Source organism: Bombina bombina, chromosome 10 (genome assembly GCF_027579735.1).
Source record: "Bombina bombina isolate aBomBom1 chromosome 10, aBomBom1.pri, whole genome shotgun sequence".
NCBI classification, from domain to species: Eukaryota; Metazoa; Chordata; class Amphibia; order Anura; family Bombinatoridae; genus Bombina; species Bombina bombina.
The window spans coordinates 185,372,305-185,396,020 of NC_069508.1; the positions used below are offsets into that span (position 1 = coordinate 185,372,305).

The 23,716-nt window shown below is 43.6% G+C and overlaps 1 protein-coding gene across 2 annotated transcripts in view; it reads right to left on the minus strand.

Annotated features, from left to right (window-relative positions):
- IPO13 (importin 13) overlaps nucleotides 1–23,716 on the minus strand; it is a 215,248-nt gene that overhangs the window by 1,612 nt on the left and 189,920 nt on the right. For both annotated transcript variants that reach the window (XM_053693586.1, XM_053693585.1), the window contains one exon: nucleotides 12,187–12,368. In XM_053693586.1, the coding sequence (XP_053549561.1) occupies nucleotides 12,187–12,368 (182 nt within the window). The remainder of the gene's footprint in view (nucleotides 1–12,186; nucleotides 12,369–23,716) is intronic.

Below are 23,716 nucleotides of genomic sequence, written 5' to 3' on the forward strand. Positions count from 1 at the left end.
TTTATTTATTTTTTTTTTAAAATATCATTTTTTATTAGGGAGAGCAAAAACAGAACGCACAGAGGATACATAGATTCAATGTACAATTTACAATTAATAGGTAAGATTACAGTATATAACAATAGCAGGAGTAAACATAATCATGAGGAGTGTTATTCACTGATACATATTGACATTTCCGCCAGTCATTGATCTACAAGTGAGTATAAAAGTTACCTCTGTACGTGTCTGCCATCCCCAGGCATTTTAAAGTATTTTTTTTAAAACCAAAACGTTCCTAAATACACTAACTTAATAGCTAAAAAAAGAAAAAATAAACTAAACTATTACTAAACCACTTAAGGCCCTACTGTGGGGCCGGTCGAGGTCGAGGCCTGGCAGAGGGTGAAAAAAAAAAAAAAAAAAAAAAAAAAAAAAAAGGAGAGAGAAGGGGGTTGGGGGGAGGAGGGAAAGAGGGGGGAGGTGGTGTAAAGGGGTGAGCGCGATGGTTTGGAGGATGAGATGCGGGTGCGTGTGGAGCACGATGCGGGGCCTAAAGCTAAGCCACTAACCATGCTCCTGAAGCAGGTGAGCCCAGTCACCCCTTAAAGTGCTTTCCATAAAAATCACAGAGTCTTTAAATGGCTTGAGAATGAGCCTCTGTATTTCCAGTTCAAAGGTGAGAATTAATCTGCGCCACTTACGTAGGAATAGGCTCAATCTGTTCTGTACATCTATCCTGACGTCCATTTGCTCAATGAATAATTGGGATTGTAAAAGGTTCTTAAAGCCTTTAAATGAGGGGCCAGTGTTGTTAATCCAGTGTTTCAATATGTGTTTCCTAGCCACTAGCATGATTAAGCTCAGTACTGAGTCATGTTGTTTGTGTCGGTCATCCCAGCATAGGAATATGATGGTTTCGGGGCGTATCTCAAGCTGTATCTGGAGTTTTTGTTTCAGCCAAAACTGGATTTTACCCCAATATTGCCTGACCGGAGGGCACTCCCATACATAGTGGAGGAGATTAGGGTTATCTAGTGAGCATTTAGAGCATTTATTTGTATGGGTGGGAATCCACTTGGCCATAACTCTGGGTGTGAAGTATGCCCTATGTAAGAAGCGTACTTGGGATTCTCTAAGCGTGGCTGAAAGGGTTGCTTTCCTGGTTTTTTCCATACTATTCTTAATTTCCACCCATGTAGTCTCTCCCAGTCCCTCTCTAATCCAGCCTGTCTGTATAGATGGTTGTAACTTTGGGAGATGGCGTTGCAATAGGGTTTGATATATTTCTGAGAGAGAAAACCTGCCCATGGCATATAGTGATTGAGTGAGGCGGAAAGGGGATCCCTCCCAAAAATCTGTTGTGTCTCTGACCAGTGTCCCAGCATAGTGGCGTATCTGGAGGAATGCGTAAAAGTGAGTTCTTGGCAAGCCATAGTCCCTCTGTAGGGCCCCAAATGTCGTGAAAGTTTTTGTTAGCGGATCAAGGAGAGGCTTGAGAGATTTTATCCCCTTCGCCTCCCACATCCTGAAAGGCTGGGTGTCAGATCCTGTCGGAAAATCTGGGTTACTCCTGATAGGAAGATAAGGCGAAGCGTGGCAGGTTTTGCCTAGATATTTGTGGGCAAGGAGCCAGGCCTTCAGGGGGTCGCTGAATAAAGCGTTGAGACCCAGGTTCTTCAAGGCCTTCATGCTTGCAAGATGCGGAAGGTAGGCCAGGGAAATGTCCCCCAGCACTGCCTGCTCCAGATCTGGATGACAGAAGTGATGGGTGCCTACCTGCCAATCCACTACCAGACGAATCAGAGCGGCCCAATTGTAAAGCCGGAAATCAGGGAGTGCTAAGCCTCCATTAAGGAATGTCATAGTAAGTTTTTCCCTCGAGATCCACGATTTTTTCCCTTGCCAGATGAACTCTCTTGTTGCAGAGTTTAGAAGCTTGAGATCAGCTTTGCTCAAGAGTAGGGGAAGCATTAGAAGTGGGTATAAAACCCGGGGGAGCACCACCATTTTAAGCAGGGCAATTCTACCCGTCAACGATAATGGTAGGGATCTCCAACTGTTCATTTGGGCTTGAAGTTTAGCGCAAATGGGGGTTAAGTTGTCAGCATATAGCCTATTGGGGTTGGCTGAAATCTTAATACCGAGGTAGGTAATATTATGTTTGGCTATTGTAAAGGGGTAGTTCACCCCAGGGGTGGTTTTCCTGTTTAGCCAAAGGATCTCCGACTTTTGTACGTTTATTCTATAACCCGAGAATAGGCCAAAATTCTCAAGATCATTCATGATATTAGGCAGGTGTCTTTGAGGGTCCTGTACAAAGAGGAGCATATCATCGGCATATAGTGCCAAATGCTGTGGAGATCCTGCTATACCCGGGAAGGTCTGTCGCAGTTTAACGGCCAGGGGTTCTAACGCTATATTAAAGAGTAGGGGCGACAGGGGGCACCCCTGTCTTGTGCCCCTGTGTAGCTGGAAATCAGGCGAGAAGACATTGTTAACAATCACATTAGCCGTGGGCGAGTGGTAGAGATTTTTGATGAGAGTGAGAAAGGGACCAGAGAAGTTGGCTTGGGACATAGTGTGGAGAAGGTGGTCCCATTCCACCCGATCAAAGGCCTTCTCTGCGTCAAGCGACAGCAGGAAGGCCTCCGAGTCAGCTGTCTCCGCTTTTTTCCTCGAGCCAGGCCAGAAGAATTGAGTTATCTGTAGGACCCTGCGTACGTTAACTACTGAAGAGCGCGCATGCATGAAGCCAGTCTGATCTTCATGGATGATAGTGGGTAGAATGAACTTAAGTCTCTCGGCGAACAGTTTAGTAAGGATCTTATAGTCCGCGTTTAGCAGGGATATCGGTCTATAAGATTCGGGTAACAGGCAGTCCTTCCCTTCTTTATGAATCAAAGTGATGGAGGCCGATACAAATTCTGGGGAGGGTGCCGACTCCTCTCTAAGGTAGATAGAGAATAGATCCACAAGAGAGGGAGTGACCTGTGACTTAAGTAATCGATAAAATTCGATAGGCAATCCATCCGGACCTGGCGCCTTGCCCAGAGACATGGCCATGATGGTTCTCTCAACCTCGTCCCTCGCTATCGGAGCATTCAGTTTATTTAATTGCTCCTCTGAGATTTTTGGGAGCTCAACAGATTCCCAGAATCTGTCTCTCACTTCGTTTCCCGAGGGGAGCTCACTTGCGTAAAGGGTAGAGTAATAGGAGGCAAAAGCCTCCGCTATTTGATTGGAGTCTTTGAGCACTCTGCCACCCGCTCTTAAAGCAGCAATGTGTCTGGAGGAGTTATTGAGCTTCACTAGGGCAGCCAAAAGCTTCCCGGATTTGTCCCCATAGCGATAGTATTTACCGCGAGTCCGGAGGAGCGCTTGCGAGGCCTGGTGCGCCAGAAGCGCATCGTATTCTGTTTTGGTACCAACATATTTATGGTAGGAATCGTTGGAGGGGGTAGAACAATATTCGCGGTAGGCCTCTGCAAGGTTGTTCCTCAAGTTAACAACCTTTTCTAGACATTGTTTCTTTCTCCGGGCTAGGTAAGCGATAATATCACCCGAGAGCACCGCTTTGGCCGTAGTCCAGAAAAGTTCTGGAGTATGTATGTGTTGGATATTATTTGCCTTGTAATCATCCCAACAATGCGTTAGGTAGGCTTGGAATTCCTGGGATGTTACAAGATATCTCGGGAAGCGTAGAGTGCGTCTGTTGCCAACCCTGGGAGTTATATCCAAAAAAAGAGCTATGGGGGCGTGGTCAGAGACAATAATCTCGCCTATTTTAGTATCGATGACTCGGGTGATTAGAGAGTTTGAGATCATGAAGAGATCAATGCGCGACATAGAGGGTGTGGCCCGGGATACGCAAGTGTAATCCCTACCATCCGGATTAAGCTGTCGCCAAATGTCTGAGATATCAAGGGAGGTGGATAAGCCTCCAAACACATCTCTCTCAAATTTATCTGATACCCTAGGCAGGCTTCTCTCTGTGCATCTGTTGGGGTCTTTAAGCCTATCACAGTGAGGGTTTGGGGCCAGATTGAAATCCCCTCCTAGAATGATATGAGTCCCTAGAAAGGGAATGAGTGTTGTCAGTATGGAGTCCCAGAATTTTCTATCTTTTTGATTAGGGGCATAGATGTTACATAGTGTGTAGATGTTGTCTGAGGTGCGAATCTTTGCGACAATGAATCTACCTTCAGGGTCTTTAAGTGTTTCCAGAACTTCATAGTTCAATTGTTTACCAAAGAGTATGGCCACTCCTCTGCTAGCTGACTTGTATGAGGCATACTCTACTCTACCCACCCAGTCAGTCTGTAGTTTACTGTGTTCCAAGTCCGAGAGGTGTGTCTCTTGTAGAAACACAATCTCCGCTCTTTTTTTCCTGAGGTGTGTTAGGATCGATTTTCTCTTGATGGGGGAATGAATTCCCCCTACGTTCCAAGAGTACAGATTAAATGTTTACTACTATCAATGATCCTGAGGTGGAGACTACATGTATGGCAAGGAAGTGTACAGTGCATACGGCATAGTAAGTGCAAAGGAGAGACATCAGAGAGAGGATAAGAGCATAATCATGAAGGAGGGAAGGGGGGGAACGAAAGAGAGGGAGAGGGGAGGAGGGGGGAGAGAAAAAGAAGAAAAAAAAAAAAAAAAAAAAAAAAAAAAAAGGGGGGAGAGGAAGTTCACACCTCATACTTTGGTGACCTCCCATGGTGCGCGGCAAGACTCCCGGTTCAGCCTCACAGCACACCAATCCCTCGCCAGACCTCGCCAAGTGGAATTTCACCTTTAGTGTACCATGACTGCTACACTGTAAAGAAGAGTATATGATTGTCATTGAAAACCATTCTAACCCACAACTCAAAACATAACCACTAGAAGGTGGCGTGTTGCAACAAGGACATTTACCTTTAGATTTATGCATAAATAACAGAAGTACAAACACGGTAACTCTAACAAGGGACTCAAAGTGGTCCTCATAGAACAGTTTTACCCTTGGATTCCATGGCAGAGATTTAGTTTTAACATAATTAAAAGTAGGAAATATATTGAGACAAAAACAGTGTTCTTTATACTGGAATCTGAATGGAGGTGGTTTCCAAGAGGTAAGTATAACAAAAAGTTCAAAACATTTCAGGCAGAGCTGAGTGAGGGGGGAACACCCTAGTCGACTCTCCCTATTCTTCAACTGGGGCCTACACTGCATCTCACCCTCCCGCAGCTCACTAGGGGGACCAGGACCAGGGACCCCAGCCCGCTCAAGATTTTTCCCCAGGGAAAGGCTCAGTAGTAATACAGTCAACTGGATCAGCGTCAATACCATTCCAGCCATAGTGTTAGATTGTAGATGTAGTAATTAGGTATAAGGATTTAAATACAGTAAATATGAATCTATCAGAGCCATTCAGCCCTCACCTTCTCTCATCTGTCTCACTGGGCTACGCGTGGGGCTGCGTACAGGGGGTTCATAGTTATCAAGGAACTCCTGGGCGGCTGTTGGGGAATCAAAGAATCTAAGGCCCCTGGGGGTAACCAGTTTGAGTCTGGCAGGGTATAAAAGATACGCTTGTCTGCCCTCCCTATGCAGTCGAGAGCAGAGAGGCGCGAACTCTCTGCGGCGTCTCATGAGATCCGCAGAGTAATCCTGAAACAACAGCAATCTCGCATTCTCAAACACCAGCTCATGCAATTTCCTGTAAGCTCTCAGGATGGCTGTTTTGGTCTGAAAATGTAAGAACTTTATCATTATGGGACGGGGTTGTGCCGGGTCCTGGCCCCCCCTTCCCAGGCCCACTCTATGTGCCCTCTCCACTCCTCCAATTAAGTCTTTAGGAGAAAGTTTTAACAGAGACGGCAGGGTATTTTCAACGAAATGAATTAGATCGGATTGTTTGATGGATTCGGGAAGGCCAAGGAGACGCATGTTATTGCGCCTCGATCTATTTTCTAGATCATCTATTTTTGATTGGAGGGTTGCGGTTTGTCTCTCTAGCTGCTCTATCTTATGAGTGGTGGTGACATTAGAGTCCTCCAGGTCTGAAATTCTACCCTCTGCCTCCCCCATCCTGGTGGAAAACTGTTTAACCTCACCCGCTAGGGTGTCTACTCCCCTTTGAAGGTTGTCAATTTTAGGCATAAAGAGCATGGTAATTTGTTTGACAATGGGGTGTGTATCTAATAATTCGCCTTCTAGTGGAAAATCAGAACTGTGGCCTTGTGTAGTGGGATCATTTGTAGCCCTGAGACGGCGGTCATTAGCTTTATTGCGACTCGCCATTGGTGTGTTAGTTAGGTATTTCTCCATAAACCAATGAAAGATATGAGATAGATGGGTAGTGATCGAAGGGCAATATCGGGGAGCAGTGTGAAACTTGGATAAAATTCAGTTGTATACCTCGCCAGCAGGGGCACTAAATCACAATCAGGCAGTCAAATCTCGCAAGAAACAACACCCCTGAGCATGTCTAGCCTGAATGAAATAAAGTATGAATGGTTAAGTGCCAATGTGAACAATGTCAAAATCTGAGATTTAAGTTTCGAAAACCAACACAGTGTATACAGACAAACATTCACAAGGTCAGAATAATCACAGCAGAGTACTCTGGTTGCTGGGGAGAGAAAAGGGTTATGAACAGAAATTATTAGCAGTACAAAATTTCAGGTTCTATACAGCAAGCTCCACAGAGAAGCAAATGTGGTGGCCTGCAGCAAGGTGTCCACACATTCAGTATCCTAAGGATAGGAGGCCAAGAGTCCTTGTATGTGCAGTTCAATGAAACAGGTGGCTGTGTGGTTAAGTGCCAATGTGAGCAATGTCAAAATCTAAAATTTGAGTTTCAAAAACCCACACAGTGTATGCAGACAAATATACACAAGGTCTGAATAAGCACAACAGTATGCTCTGGTTACTAGGGAGGAAAAAAAAAGAAAAGGATTATGAACAGAATTTAGTAGCAGTGCAATATTTCAGGTTCTGTACAGCAGGCTCCACAGAGAAACAAATGTGGTGGTTTTGCAGCTAGGTGGCCCCACATTCAGTATCCTAAGAATAGAAATGTGTGCAGCTCAATAAAACAAATGGCAGTAAGCTCCACAGCCAAGAATCTGGGATCGCCGGGTCAGTTCTGCCTCAAAGCTGCTGAAGGGTGATAGGAGGCTATGCAGTTTAAAGGAGGCCTAGCATGTTAGGTAGGCTCTATTAGTTTAGTTTAATAAGAGGCTCTGTAGGAGTTGGGATCAGGTCTAGCGGTATTTGCAGTGTCCCGGAGGAGCGTGGGCTGCCAACCCTGCTAATGTGAACCCGAGGCCTCCCAGTGATTAGTGTCCCCAGAGGGAAGAAATAGGAGAGCTGGTCATTTATGGATGGGCCTTAGGTGGAGCGGGTGTGTCCGGCACTGAGTAGGGGGCCTTCAGTTAGGGCAAAGTAAATAGGCTTACCCCCGGTGGGTCCTGTGGCTCCTGTTTGGCGTCTGCTGCAAGATGGGGCCCCTCGAGAAGGAGCCGCGCCGTTTCGCGCCAAAAGAGCAGTTCCGTGGCGGAGGCGATCTGCGGCGTGAGTCCCTTTCACCAGACCCTATTGAGCAGTCTGGGGGGTGATGTGAGGTAGCCCGGTGTCAGTGTCGGCAACTGCCGCGATCCCTGGTTGTTGCAAAGTGAGCGGTTTTTCCTCAATTCAGGATGGGGGTATGCCACGTGGGGCCAAGATGGCTGCTCGTCAGAGAGGAGATGTTCTCACCCGGTCCGGGAGGATGTCGGCTCAGATGGTTGCAGGCCGGCTTCTAGTGGTATTCCGGGGGTCAGGTATTACCCCTTAGCTGCGATCTGTGTCCCGGTGTTTAGCAGCCCAAGCGGCGGGTCACAGTGGTGGAGCGATGTTAGCTCTCCTGAAAAAGACAGAGGGGGTCCCAGACCTAGCGATCCCTCCGCTCCGGGCAGCTGTATCTGCCAAGGATTTTTCAGTGGGCACCCGGTCAGCAGCAGGGCAGGCAAGAAGTAGATTCAGGGTGAAAACAAGTGTTCCAGGTCACTTTTTAAAAGTTTTCATGTAGGTTCCGAGCGGAGCTCAATTCACCTGCTGCCGACCGCGGCGCCCGCCCACCGGAAGTCCACGCTACTTTTTATTTTTGATCCATCACATATGCTTTAAAAGGTACACTTAACATATTGAGGTACAGTAGCGTTGAATATTGCCTTAGGTTTGTTTTTGTTCAAAATGGCTCTATCCAAAACCACTCATTTAAAACAAATCAATCAATGAAAAAAAGATACAAGTGGGCATAACAAATATATAAAACATAAACCCCATTAATAGATAATGTTTTTTAAATAGATTTAAAAAAAAAAAAACTAATAATTTATTTAATAATGTCCACGAGTCATAACATGTGGGAATTAACCTCCTGACCATTACGAGGAGGCAAAAGATACTCTCTTTAAATCCCTCCCACTTTACATGATCCCCAGTCATAGATACAGCCAAGTAGATAAGGAAAACAGAAAAGCAGGAAATATAAAGCTGTGCAAAAGAAGTGCAAAACTAGTACTCCTGTTATCTAAACAAAAAGAAAGTACGGGACTTGTGGACTCTCCCCATCATAAAGTAAATGAATTTATGAGCTAAGCATAGACTGTTTTCTTTCTTCCACAAGTATTAATGTGTGGTAATCTATCCCCAAGCATTGAAGTCTTTGAGATCACCATGAAAAGGGAGGGGACAAATAGTGAAGGCAGGTATGTTACTGACCAGGCAATATGGACAGACATTCCCTGCCAAACAGAAATTCCGCCTGCTAAAAGCAGTCTCAGAAGAGAAAAACCTATTAAAGTTATAAAACTTTGAAAAAATGAGCAAAGAAGACCAAGAAGCTGCCTTGCAAATCTGATCAATAGAAGCCTCATTAAAAAAAGCAGTTACCGGTATCAGCGCTTTAGTCCTGGTGGTTAGTAAAAGGCAAACAGTAAGCCGGTAGTGGTTATTTGGAAATTGGAGGTGCAAGAATCAACAGGCTTGCTGGTATGGACAACCCAGCTGATGAACCCGGAACCTTTGCAGTTCAGATCCGGGTGTGCTGCTGCCCGTAGTAGAAGGTGTGTGCTCTCAGGTTACACCCGATCAGGAACAGGAACTAGGACAAAGTAGAAGACAGGCGCAGCCCAATTCAAGTGCAGGGTAATTTATTGAGACATAGGTGCAAGTACAAAATGCATACTCACAAACGTTTAGAAGATAAAACAGCAAAATAGATTAAAATGATCCCTCCAGTTGGGTAATCGTATTCATAGCCCAGGCACAGAACATCTCAGTCGGATAATGCTCATTATCCAACTGAGATGTTCTGTGCCTGGGCTATGAATACGATTACCCAACTGGAGGGATCATTTTAATCTATTTTGCTGTTTTATCTTCTAAACGTTTGTGAGTATGCATTTTGTACTTGCACCTATGTCTCAATAAATTACCCTGCACTTGAATTGGGCTGCGCCTGTCTTCTACTTCATTAAAAAAAGCCCAGTGGCAAATGCCATTACATTATGCCAGACAGCTAAAGTAACAGCTGTACATTTCTGACCCTTGTGAGGTTTAAAACACATGAACAAAATGAGAAGAAGGAAGTCTGCTATCTTTTGTGGCTTCCACAAAATATTTGAGAGCTCTCATAACATCCAGATTTTGAAGAAGGCACTCCATAGAGTTCTTAGTAGCTGGACAAAAAGATGGAACAACAATTTTCTGATTAATAGTATAGGTGGCTATGAATAACTAGTGTGAACAACAGCCTTATCCTGATGAAAAATCAGAAAAGGAGGTTTTCATGAAAAAGATGAAAGCTCAGAATGCCTTATAAACAAAGAAACAACTTGAAGAAAAAGAAACTTCCAGGATGAAAGGTCTAAAGCATGCATCAGTTCAAAAAGGAGGAGTATTAAGAAATTTTAAAACCAGATTAAGATTCCAAGGAGGAGGAAATGGATGAATGACTGGTTAAAATCTGATCAGAGCCTGAAGAAAGTCCAGAAAATCTAGAGTTTTAGCAGTTTTCTTATGAAGCAAAACAAAGATGAAATCTGATCCTACTGAGAACTGACTGAGTTTATGGTTATGTCTGGTAACAGGTTTCCAAGCCTGGATAAAGGTGTCAATCTTCTCAGAAAAACCTCTCTTTGAGACAGTTTTAATAAAATCAATGGTTTAATTCTGAAGTTGGAACTGGAGCAATCACTCCCATTTTCAAATCTCTGCAGAAGACAAAAAAAATGCTTGGACCGTTAAAAGGATTTTGAGGCATTTGAAACAGAAAGAATCTTCCATGAGGAGGCCTTGAAGAAAAGCTTATTTGATACCCCTAGGAAATTATTTGTACCCAGGGAACCTGAACAGATTTCTCCCAAGCCTCCAGAAAAGAGGCTCAATCATCCCCACACCAGAGAATAGTCTGGCACTTTCATATAGTCTTCGAGGCTAGGGTAAATTTCTTGAACTTAAAAATATAAAACAGTGCATCTCCGATTCAATGCAGTTTATTGACAATGAGTGCTAGGTTGCGCAGTAATATAGCAAAACTTACATTAAAAACGAATATTAAAACAAGTAATACTTTGTCCCGTATAGTCCAGTTACCGGACAGTCACTTGTGCTTGTGGGGTACTCTCCCTCTTGTTGGTGTGGAACCTTGTTGAGGAGTTCTCTTGCTTATGTGTATTTACGTGGGACACTGGAACAGCTTCTAGCGTCCCACCGTCACACGTGACTACACACAAGCGAGGGAACTCCTAAACAAGTTAAATATTGTTTCCCTGCCAACAAGAGGGAGAGTACCCCACAACCCACAACCACAAGTGACTCTCTGGTAACGGGGACTAAACAGGACAAAGTATTACATGCTTTAACAGTTTTTTTAATGGAAGTGCAGTATATTACTGAGATGCGCTGTAACAGCATCTAAACCCAGGGGACTGGTGGACAAGTCCACATTTCACCTGGGAAGGACTGTGGATCCCACAAGCAGTAGCTCAGAAAAGACCAGGAGATTGATAGACAGACAAGTCCACACTTCACCTGGGAAGGACTGTGGATCCCACAGCCAGTAGCTCAGAATAGACCAGGGGATTGGTGGACAAGTCCACATTTAAACAAGGAGGCCTGTGACATTTCTCACTGAGAAAAGTTCTTTCACTGCCTGGTTGATAACTTGTTGCCTACACCTCTGTCTGACAAGGTACTGAGAGGATGAAATGGGCATCAGATCGCTTAGAGGACCCCTCTCAGTGATGAGTAGATCTGCACTTTCACCTCACTCCTCATCAAGGAAGCAAAAGAAAATGACAGAGGATCATGAGAAGTGGGGTGGATTTAAAGCTCTAGTGTGTTGGGGTATCTTTTGCCTTCTCCTAATGGTTAGGAGAACTCCCACATGTAACGAATCATGGACTCATCTGATAAAGGAAAATGGTACTAAACCACCATTATAATTTAACCCAAATAAAAAGAAGAGAAAAGATAATAGAGTAAAACAATGCTGAAATGAATCAGACATGAAGGCCAGATGTTGTAAATATAACTATTTAGCTCTCCAGCCTATGCAGTTTGGGTAATCAATATCAATCCAGACTGCTTGTGATTGGAACTAAAGTAATAGGCTAGTTTATACTGCTTGATGGAAGTCTCTGTTTAAAGGGGCATTAAAATGTATTTAAGAGATCATTTGTATATAAATAAATTGATATGTTTTTGCAATTAAGAAATTAACGTTTTGCTGTAAAAAAAAACTTAAATGAAGTATGTTATGCATATCCCTACAAACACAAGATGATGAGAAGGCAGGGCACAAGCCTTTTCCGTATGGCACAGTACATTAATTGTGAGTGCAGCGCTATCTGCTTTCTGCATGTTCTTGGCAGAGCATACAAAACTAAAACAATAACAAGTGTAATGCAAATATAGGTCAGTGTATGTCTATAAGTTATAGAGGATAATAGCCCAAGAAATAAATTGAGTTTTTATGGGGGGTTTTGCAGTTATTTATATAGGACACAAATGCATTGCTTTGCTTTATAAAGCATGATGATATATTTGTCATTCATTCAATGCAGATTTATCTCAAACTTTAGCCACTAAATTGTCTCTCTCCCGCTCCAGCACATATACAATATCATCTACTTTTCTTACAATTGCCAACCTATCTGTGCAATTACACCTACCTCAGGATGTGCTGGGCAAAGTTATCCTTCTGCGCTTGCGTCAGGCGTGGGGAGGGGAAGCCATCCTGTTGCATTAATTCTTTCAACCAAACCGCCAGGTAAGAGAAGCAGTGCTTGTTCAGAGAAAAGAGGATGTCTGCAAAATGTTCCATGTGGTTACGTGAGGCCTGCCCACCGATGCCCTGGGGAGAAAGAAAGACCATTCTATATTTAGGCAATAATTAATTACAACAACTTACATCATACAATCAGTGTAGCTGCTGCCCTTTCACAAAGATTTCCAGCTTCGTGAGTTACCACATTGGGTAGAAACATGGAAGTAGTCAGACATTTTCCTAGTTTAGCGTATGGAACATCTGAAAACAATTAATTAACTACAAATGGGGAGACGGTCAAAGTATATAGATCAAAAGGGACTTCAAAGATATTTTTTCAAAATGTTTCAAAAATAGATGATCCTGACTGAACAGCTTTCATGCTAGCGGAGCTCTGTAAACCAACAAAGCTCTGGGAGTGGTCTTCACCAGTCAGCAATCTATCCCTAGAGATGAGTTTTGCACAAATATGCATATCAGAATATTAGTAGTGTTAGAAATTCCCATACAAACAGAAAGACAAGCAGTCTGCCAATAACGAACAACACCTCAGTGAGATCGTTTTGGCCTCCTTTGGGCCTTGTCAGTGAGGTGCAGCCATCTCCCTCTAAGCACATTGGACAAGGAGTCCACGTCTGGTTTCCACAATCACCCTTAGGCAGACTTTCCCCCCCCCCATCACCCTTAGGCAGACTTTCCCCAGGGTCATAATACAAATACAAACAGAGAGAGAAGCAGTCTATCAGGAACAAACAACAGCTCAGTGGCTTGTTCTATGGCCTGGTTACCACCTGGAAGTAGCTTATTTTGGCCCAATTGTGCATTTCACATAGGAAGACTTTCCTAAAGTATATCAGTGTGATCCCGACTAACAAGGTCAGTCCAGCCCTAAAATACCAGGCAATTCTCCTCTGAACAAGTGAAATGGAAACCCCAGACGACCATTTTGACCTTCTTTCAGCCTCGTCAGGGAGGTGCAGCCATATCCCTCTAAGTACATTGGGCAAGGACTCCACGTTTGGTTCCCCCAATCACCTTTAGAGAGAAAGTCCCCAAAAAGGCAAAATAATAGTCAAACCACTACATTGAAGGTATATCAAATCTGGAGTGCCTCCAAGCCTGAAGACATAGACTAGCTAGTTGAAGCTAGATATCTAGATCCAACTATGTATCCAGATAGTTTATTGACAGGAAAAGTCTCTAGCCCCGTGATGGTGGAGGATTACAAATTAAGGAAGGCAAGCCAGGTGGTATGCCAGATTCCAGGAGACAACTAGGGTATGGTCCTTAAAGTCTGAACAGCAAAATTTAACAAGAAAAGGTAGCAATGCAAGAGGCAAAGATGGCTAAAACATACAAAGGAATGAATGGTTTAAGAGGCAAGGTGTACACGGCCAAAGTAAATCAATAAGGATAACCTGCTGGTGATTCTACTAGATCTTGATAAGGACAATGGAAATGGGATGAAAGATGTATATGTGGAGAAAAGTCCAAAGCATGGTCAAGGTGCCAATGAAGGAAATCCATTTAGTTTAGAAAGCATTAACATCCACCAAAGAAAGGGAGGTGGAGGAAACAATATTCAGGACCTACAAAATGGAGAACAAATTCTCTACTCCAGAGATATGGACTACAGTGATGGGTTTTGTCACATAGCAGAATCTTAAAATGTATAGTAAGACCAGTAGGTTTGGAAAGTCTCCTTGGTGGTAAATACACCAATATTATGAGACCAGCATCACATAGCAGCCAGACCGCAGTTCCTGCAAATTAAGAATGAAGAAATAAATAACACAGCCTCAAGAATGTTGAATCAGAAGAAAGGTATCTCTGGGAGCCAACAGGTTTACTCTAGAGAGTGACATACAAGATAGAACAAATTGCTTTCACAGTGGCAAGAGCCAACTGTGGAATTTTATTTGGGGAATCATCAAAATAACAGAATTTATGCTTACCTGATAAATTACTTTCTCTTACAGGTGTATTCAGTCCACGGATTCATCCTTACTTGTGGGATATTCTCAATCCCTACAGGAAGTGGCAAAGAGAGCACACAGCAAAGCTGTCCATATAGCTCCCCTCAGGCTCCGCCCCCCCAGTCATTCGACCGACGGTTAGGAGAAAAAGGAGAACCATAGGGTGCAGTGGTGACTGTAGTTATTGTAAATTAAATTTGAACCTGACTTAAATATCAGGGCGGGCCGTGGACTGAATAGACCTGTAAGAAAAAGTAATTTATCAGGTAAGCATAAATTCTGTTTTCTCTTACTTGGTGTATTCAGTCCACGGATTCATCCTTACTTGTGGGATACCAATACCAAAGCAATAGGACACGGATGAAGGGAGGGAACAAGTCAGGTAACCTAAACGGAAGGCACCACTGCTTGCAAAAACCTTTCTCCTAAAAATAGCCTCCGCAGAAGCAAAAGTATCGAATTTATAAAATTAGGCGAATGTATGCAATGAAGACCAAGTCGCTGCCTTACAAATCTGTTCAACAGAAGCCTCATTCTTGAAAGCCCATGTGGAAGCCACAGCTCTGGTGGAATGAGCTGTAATTCGTCCAGGAGGCTGCTTACCAGCAGTCTCATAAGCCAATCGGATTATGCTTTTCAGCCAGAATGACAGAGAGGTAGCAGTTGCTTTCTGACCTCTCCTCTTACCAGAATACACAACAAACAAGGATGATGTTTGTCTGAAATCTTTAGTTGCTTTTAAATAGAACTTTAAAGCACGAACCACATCAAGATTGTGCAACAGTCGTTCCGTCTTAGAAACTGGATTAGGGCACAGAGAAGGAACAATGATTTCCTGGTTAACATTCCTATTAGAAACCACCTTTGGAAGGAAACCAGGTCTAGTACGCAAAACAACCTTATCTGCATGGAACACCAGATAGGGTGAATCACACTGCAAAGCAGACAATTCTGAAACTCTTCGAGCAGATGAAATAGCTACTAAAAACAAAACTTTCCAAGATAATAACTTGATATCTATGGAATGCAAAGGTTCAAACGGAACCCCTTGAAGAACTGAAAGAACTAAATTTAGACTCCATGGAGGAGCCACAGGTCTGTAGACAGGCTTGATTCTAACTAGGGCCTGTACAAACGCCTGAATGTCTGGTACAGCTGCCAGACGCTTGTGTAACAGAATAGACAGAGCAGATATCTGTCCTTTTAAGGAACTAGCTGACAGACCTTTCTCCAAACCTTCTTGGAGAAAAGACAATATCCTTGGAATCCTAACCTTACTCCACGAGTAACCCTTGGATTCACACCAACAAAGATATTTCCGCCATATCTTATGGTAAATTTTCCTGGTGACAGGCTTTCTGGCCTGTATCAGAGTATCTATAACTGAATCAGAGAAACCCCGCTTAGCTAGGATTAAGCGTTCAATCTCCAAGCAGTCAGTTGCAGAGAAACTAGATTTGGATGCTTGAAAGGACCTTGGATTAGAAGATCCTGCCTCGATGGCAGTTTCCATGGTGGGACCGATGACATGTCCACTAGGTCTGCATACCAAGTCCTGCGTGGCCACGCAGGCGCTATCAGAATTACCGAAGCCTTCTCCTGTTTGATTCTGGCTATTAGCCGAGGGAGAAGAGGAAACGGTGGAAAGACATAAGCTAGACTGAATGACCAAGGCACTATTAATGCATCTATCAATGCCGCCTTGGGATCCCTAGATCTGGATCCGTAAAGGGGAAGTTTGGTGTTCTGACAGGACGCCATCAGATCCAACTCTGGAATGCCCCAAAGCTGGGTCAGCTGAGCAAAAACCTCCGGGTGGAGTTCCCACTCCCCGGGATGGAAAGTCTGACGACTTAGAAAATCCGCCTCCCAGTTGTCTACCCCTGGGATGTGAATTGCAGATAGATGGCAGGAGTGATCCTCCACCCATTTGATGATCTTGGTTACTTCCTTCATCGCTAGGGAACTCTTTGTTCCTCCCTGATGATTGATGTACGCCACAGTCGTGATGTTGTCCGACTGAAACCTGATGAATTTGGCCTCTGCTAGTTGAGGCCACGCCTGGAGCGTGTTGAATATCGCTCTCAGTTCCAAAATGTTTATCGGGAGAAGACCATAGTCCCTGAGCCTTCAGGGAGTTCCAGACCGCACCCCAGCCTACAAGACTGGCATCGGTCGTGACAATGATCCACTCCGGTCTGCGGAAACTCATTCCCTGAGACAGGTGAACTTGAGACAACCACCAGAGAAGAAAGTCTCTGGTTTTTTGATCCATTTGGATTTGAGGAGACAAATCTGCGTAATCTCCATTCCACTGTTTGAGCATGCACAGCTGCAGTGGTCTGAGATGGATTCGGGCGAAAGGGACTATGTCCATTGTCGCAACCATTAAACCAATTACTTCCATGCACTGAGCCACGGAAGGCCGAGGAATGGAATGAAGAACTCAGCAAGTATTCAGCAGTTTTGACTTCCTGACCTCTGTCAGAAAGATTTTAATTTCCACCGAGTCTATTAGTGTTCCCAGGAATGTGAGCGGGGACAGAGAACTCTTTTCTACGTTCACCTTCCACCGTGAGACCTTAGAAAGGCCAGAACGATGTCCGTATGAGCCTTGGCTCTGTGAAAGGACGACGCCTGTATTAATATGTCGTCTAGGTAAGGTGCTACTGCAATGCCCCGCGGTCTTAGAACCGCTAGAAGGGACCCTAGCACCTTTGTAAAAATTCTGGGAGCGGTGGCCAACCCGAAAGGAAGGGCCACGAACTGGTAATGTATGTCCAGAAAGGCGAACCTTAGGAACTGATGGTGATCTTTATGGATAGGAATATGTAGATACGCATCCTTTAGATCCACGGTAGTCATATATTGACCTTCCTGGATCATCGGCAAGATTGTCCGAATGGTTTCCATCTTGAAAGACGGAACTCTGAGGAATTTGTTTAGAATTTTTAGATCCAGGATTGGCCTGAAAGTTCCTTCCTTTTTGGGAACTACGAACAGGTTTGAGTAAAAGCCCAGTCCTTGTTCTGCAATTGGAACTGGGTGTATCACTCCCATTTTTAGTAGATCTTCTACACAGCGTAAGAACGCCTGTTTCTTTGTTTGGTCTGAAGACAAACGAGAAATGTGGAACCTTCCCCTTGGGGGAGAATCCTTGAATTCTAGAAGATACCCCATAGCAACTATTTCCAATGCCCAGGGATCCGGAACGTCTCTTGCCCAAGCCTGAGCAAAGAGAGAAAGTCTGCCCCCTACCAGATCCGATCCCGGATCGGGGGCTACCCCTTCATGCTGTCTTGGTAGCAGGAGCAGGCTTCTTGGCCTGTTTACCCTTATTCCAGCCCTGCAAAGGTTTCCAGGTTGCTTTGGGCTGGGAAGCGTTATCTTGTTTTGCGACAGCAGAGGTTGCAGCAGGTCCGCTCCTGAAGTTGCGAAAGGAGCGAAAATTAGCCTTGTTTTTGGCCATAAACGGCCTATCTTGTGGAAGGGCATGACCTTTGCCCCCAGTGATATCTGAAATAATTTCTTTCAGCTCAGGGCCGAAAAGGGTCTTTCCCTTGAAGGGAATATTTAACAGTTTTGTTTTGGACGACACATCCGCCGACCATGATTTGAGCCAAAGCGCTCTTCGCGCCATGATGGCAAAACCTGAGTTTTTCGCCGCTAGTTTAGCTAACTGTAGAGCGGCATCAGTGATAAAAGAATTAGCCAGCTTTAGAGCATGAATTCTATCCATGACCTCGTCATATGAAGTCTCCCTATGGAGCGACTCCTCCAGGGCCTCGAACCAAAAAGCTGCTGCAGTAGTTACCGGAATAATGCAGGCAATTGGTTGAAGCAGAAAACCTTGCTGAACAAAAATTTTCTTCAGCAATCCTTCCAATTTTTTATCCATAGGATCTTTGAAAGCACAACTGTCCTCTATTGGTATAGTTGTACGCTTGGCCAGTGTTGAAACAGCCCCCTCTACCTTAGGGACCGTCTGCCACGCGTCCCGCCTAGGGTCGTTTATGGGGAACATTTTCTTAAAGATAGGTGGGGGAACAAAGGGTACACCTAGTCTCTCCCTCTCCTTAGGCACAATATCCGCCACCCTCTTTGGGATCGGAAATGCCTCAGTGTATACAGGGACCTCTAAAAATCTGTCCATTTTACACAATTTTTCAGGGACCACCATGGGGTCACAATCAGCCAGCGTAGCCAAAACCTCCTTAAGCAGGACGCGGATGTGTTCCAGCTTAAATTTAAACGCTAAGGAATCTGACTCTGCCTGCTGAGAAACTTTTCCTGTGTCAGAAATTTCTCCCTCAGGCAGCCCTTCCCTCACTGCTACCTCTGAGTTTTGTGAGGGTACTACAGATAAATTATCCAAAGCTTCAGATTGCTCATCCTCTGTATTTAAAACTGAGCTATCGTGCTTTCTTGGAAAAACTGGCAGTTTGGATAAAAATGCTGCAAGGGAATTATCCATTACTGCTGCTAATTGTTGTAAAGTAATAGGGGCCAATGCGCTAGAGGTACTAGGCATCGCTTGCGCGGGCGTAACTGGTGTAGAAACGTGGGGGGAGGAAGAAGGACTATCCTCATTACCCTCCGTTAAGGAATCATCTTGGGCAGCATTTTTAATTGTCACTGGATGATCTTTAAAATGCTTAGATGTTTTTGCACACTTTAAACATAAATGCAATGGGGGTACTGCCATGGCTTTTGAACATAAAGAACAAGGTCTATCTGAAGGCTCAGACATGTTTGACAGACTCAGACAACACTAAAATATTGAAAAAAATACTTTTTGAAAAAACGTTACTGTCTCTTTAAATAATAAAAGGCACACACTTTTTTATCAAATCATCAAAAAACATCCGATCTTAATGAAATTTTCACCACATGATCCTAATGCCTTGAAATGATTGCACACAAGTTTTCAAATCGTTTAACCCCTTAATGCCCAAACCGGAGCAAAATGAAGTAAACACCCGGTTTTACCCACTACAGTACGATGCCAGTCTTTGCTGTGGCTTTACCTTCCTTTAGGGTTATTTGCAGGTGTAAATTAAGCCTCCCTGAAGTCCTCCTGTACTCTAAAGGCTCTGCACATGAAGCTGAATGGAGCTGTGTTGCAAATCAACTGCGCAATTGAGGCGCGAAAATGAGGCCTCCTCCTTCATTACTCCAGAGTTATGGGGCCTTTCTGAGTCAGATTAGCCGTCTTACAAAATGCCAGGCGTAAAAAAAGTCCCCAAAAAGTGTTTCCAACATCTAAAACGCTTAATAAATATAAGATTACCTTAATAAAGTAATCGATTTAGCCCATCACAGTGTCTGTCAGTATTAAAGCCCTTAACTGAAGCCATCATTCTATACTGTGTCTCAGAAAATGGCTTACCTTCCCTCATGGGATTTCTGTCAGTCTTCTAGCACTACCAGGTCTTGTTAGAAAAAATGACTGAACATACCTTAAGCAGTATAAGCCTGCAAACTGTTCCCCCCAACCGAAGTTCTCCTGTACTCAACAGTCTTGCGTGGGAACAGCAATGGATTTCAGTTACAACATGCTAAAATCTTTTTCCTCTCAGCAGAAATCTTCATCACTTTCTGCCTCAGAGTAAATAGTACAAACCGGCACTATTTTAAAATAACAAACTCTTGATTGAAGAAATAAAAACTACAAATCTAACACCACATACTCTTTACCCTCCCGTGGAGATGCTACTAGTTAGAGCGGCAAAGAGAATGACTGGGGGGGCGGAGCCTGAGGGGAGCTATATGGACAGCTTTGCTGTGTGCTCTCTTTGCTACTTCCTGTAGGGATTGAGAATATCCCACAATTAAGGATGAATCCGTGGACTGAATACACCAAGTAAGAGAAATATGCTTTGTTGCAACATCAATGTCTTGCGGCCTACAAAAGATAGAACCTATGCCTTGCTTGCATTACTAGAGAGAGATTGATTCTTGAGGCTAAAATATCTATAAAGATTGTAATACTTGAAATTTCTTCCAATAACCATGCTTGATATTCTGTATATGTAAATCCATATTTAGCTGACAAAAGTTTAGAAATCTAAATATCTAAACACACAATTTGCAAATCTACTCTTATGATGTTACAGAAAACGTCTCTATTATTATTATCATTTATTTGTATAGCGCTGTAAAATTCCATGAAAGCTATAGCTAGTGGCAGAAGGTAATGGGAGGATACCTAAAGGGACACTGAACCCAATTTTTCTTTTGCGATTCAGATAGAGCATGCAATTATAAGCAACTTTCTAATTTAATCCTATTATCAAATTGTCTTCATTCTCTTGGTATCTTTATTTGAAAAGCAAGAATGTAAGTTTAGATGTCGGCCCATTTTTGGTGAACAACCTGGGTTGTTCTTGCTGATTGGTGGATAAATTCACCCATCAATAAACAAGTGCTGCCCAGAGTTCTGAACCAAAAATGGTCTGGCTTCTTAGCTTAGATGCCTTCTTTTTCAAATAAAGATAGCAAGAGAACGAAGAACAATTGATAATAAGAGTAAATTAGAAAGTTGCTTAAAATTGCATGCTCTATCTGAATCACGAAATAAAAAATTTGGGTTCAGTGTCCCTTTAAGCTCTGACTGAGGTGTTCTTTGCCTCCTCCTGGTGGCCAAGCAGTGAATTTCCCAATAGTAATTGAATGGGATTCGTGGACTCTTCATGCCATTGGAAAGAACATTTGTTTTCTCCATTGACTTCTATGGGGAATGAAAAAATTGATTGTGTTTGAGCAATCGCTGGTGTTTTTTTCTCCAATGATTTCTATGGGGGAATACATGCATGCGCACACGAAAATTTAAGTTAGGATTTTTCCGCTATTCGGGTTACTGCTAGCGCAAAATGTTTTTTTTGGAACTTGTAATGTGAACCCAACCCGAATAGCGCAAAAAGCTCAACTCTAGTGGAGTTTTTCGCGATTGCGGGGGGGAAATAAAGCGCCACTTGTAATCTAATGCTGTATGTATATCAAATAACTTATAGCTTAGATTCAAACAATGCATATTTAGTGACCATTAAAGTATTTCCATAATATGTTGGTTATATTAATACACATATGTGATTATTTGCTCTTAAAGGGACAGTAAATTCAAAATTAAACTTTCATGATTCAGACAAATCATGCATTTTTACACAACTTTAGAACTTACTTGTTTTACCTAAATTGCTTTGTTCTCTTGTCATCCTTTGTTAAAAATACCTAGGTAGGCTCAAGAGCAGCATTGCATTAATGGGAGCTAGCTGATGCTGATTGCACATTATGTCGCTTGTAATTGGTTCACACGATGTGCTAGCTCCCAGTAGCGCACTGTTGCTTCTTCAAAGGCTAGAAGAAAATTGGAAAGTTGTTTAAAAAACAGAATTTATGTTTACCTGATAAATTACTTTCTCCAACGGTGTGTCCGGTCCACGGCGTCATCCTTACTTGTGGGATATTCTCCTCCCCAACAGGAAATGGCAAAGAGCCCAGCAAAGCTGGTCACATGATCCCTCCTAGGCTCCGCCTACCCCAGTCATTCGACCGACGTTAAGGAGGAATATTTGCATAGGAGAAACCATATGATACCGTGGTGACTGTAGTTAAAGAAAATAAATTATCAGACCTGATTAAAAAAACCAGGGCGGGCCGTGGACCGGACACACCGTTGGAGAAAGTAATTTATCAGGTAAACATAAATTCTGTTTTCTCCAACATAGGTGTGTCCGGTCCACGGCGTCATCCTTACTTGTGGGAACCAATACCAAAGCTTTAGGACACGGATGAAGGGAGGGAGCAAATCAGGTCACCTAAATGGAAGGCACCACGGCTTGCAAAACCTTTCTCCCAAAAATAGCCTCAGAAGAAGCAAAAGTATCAAACTTGTAAAATTTGGTAAAAGTGTGCAGTGAAGACCAAGTCGCTGCCCTACAAATCTGATCAACAGAAGCCTCGTTCTTGAAGGCCCATGTGGAAGCCACAGCCCTAGTGGAATGAGCTGTGATTCTTTCGGGAGGCTGCCGTCCGGCAGTCTCGTAAGCCAATCTGATGATGCTTTTAATCCAAAAAGAGAGAGAGGTAGAAGTTGCTTTTTGACCTCTCCTTTTACCAGAATAAACAACAAACAAGGAAGATGTTTGTCTAAAATCCTTTGTAGCATCTAAATAGAATTTTAGAGCGCGAACAACATCCAAATTGTGCAACAAACGTTCCTTCTTTGAAACTGGTTTCGGACACAGAGAAGGTACGATAATCTCCTGGTTAATGTTTTTGTTAGAAACAACTTTTGGAAGAAAACCAGGTTTAGTACGTAAAACCACCTTATCTGCATGGAACACCAGATAAGGAGGAGAACACTGCAGAGCAGATAATTCTGAAACTCTTCTAGCAGAAGAGATTGCAACTAAAAACAAAACTTTCCAAGATAATAACTTAATATCAACGGAATGTAAGGGTTCAAACGGAACCCCCTGAAGAACTGAAAGAACTAAATTGAGACTCCAAGTCAAAGGTTTGTAAACAGGCTTAATTCTAACCAGAGCCTGAACAAAGGCTTGAACATCTGGCACAGCTGCCAGCTTTTTGTGAAGTAACACAGACAAGGCAGAAATCTGTCCCTTCAGGGAACTTGCAGATAATCCTTTTTCCAATCCTTCTTGAAGGAAGGATAGAATCTTAGGAATCTTAACCTTGTCCCAAGGGAATCCTTTAGATTCACACCAACAGATATATTTTTTCCAAATTTTGTGGTAAATTTTTCTAGTTACAGGCTTTCTGGCCTGAACAAGAGTATCGATAACAGAATCTGAGAACCCTCGCTTCGATAAGATCAAGCGTTCAATCTCCAAGCAGTCAGCTGGAGTGAAACCAGGTTCGGATGTTCGAACGGACCCTGAACAAGAAGGTCTCGTCTCAAAGGTAGCTTCCAAGGTGGAGCCGATGACATATTCACCAGATCTGCATACCAAGTCCTGCGTGGCCACGCAGGAGCTATCAAGATCACCGACGCCCTCTCCTGATTGATCCTGGCTACCAGCCTGGGGATGAGAGGAAACGGCGGGAACACATAAGCTAGTTTGAAGGTCCAAGGTGCTACTAGTGCATCCACTAGAGCCGCCTTGGGATCCCTGGATCTGGACCCGTAGCAAGGAACTTTGAAGTTCTGACGAGAGGCCATCAGATCCATGTCTGGAATGCCCCACAGCTGAGTGACTTGGGCAAAGATTTCCGGATGGAGTTCCCACTCCCCCGGATGCAATGTCTGACGACTCAGAAAATCCGCTTCCCAATTTTCCACTCCTGGGATGTGGATAGCGGACAGGTGGCAGGAGTGAGACTCCGCCCATAGAATGATTTTGGTCACTTCTTCCATCGCTAGAGAACTCCTTGTTCCCCCCTGATGGTTGATGTACGCAACAGTTGTCATGTTGTCTGATTGAAACCGTATGAACT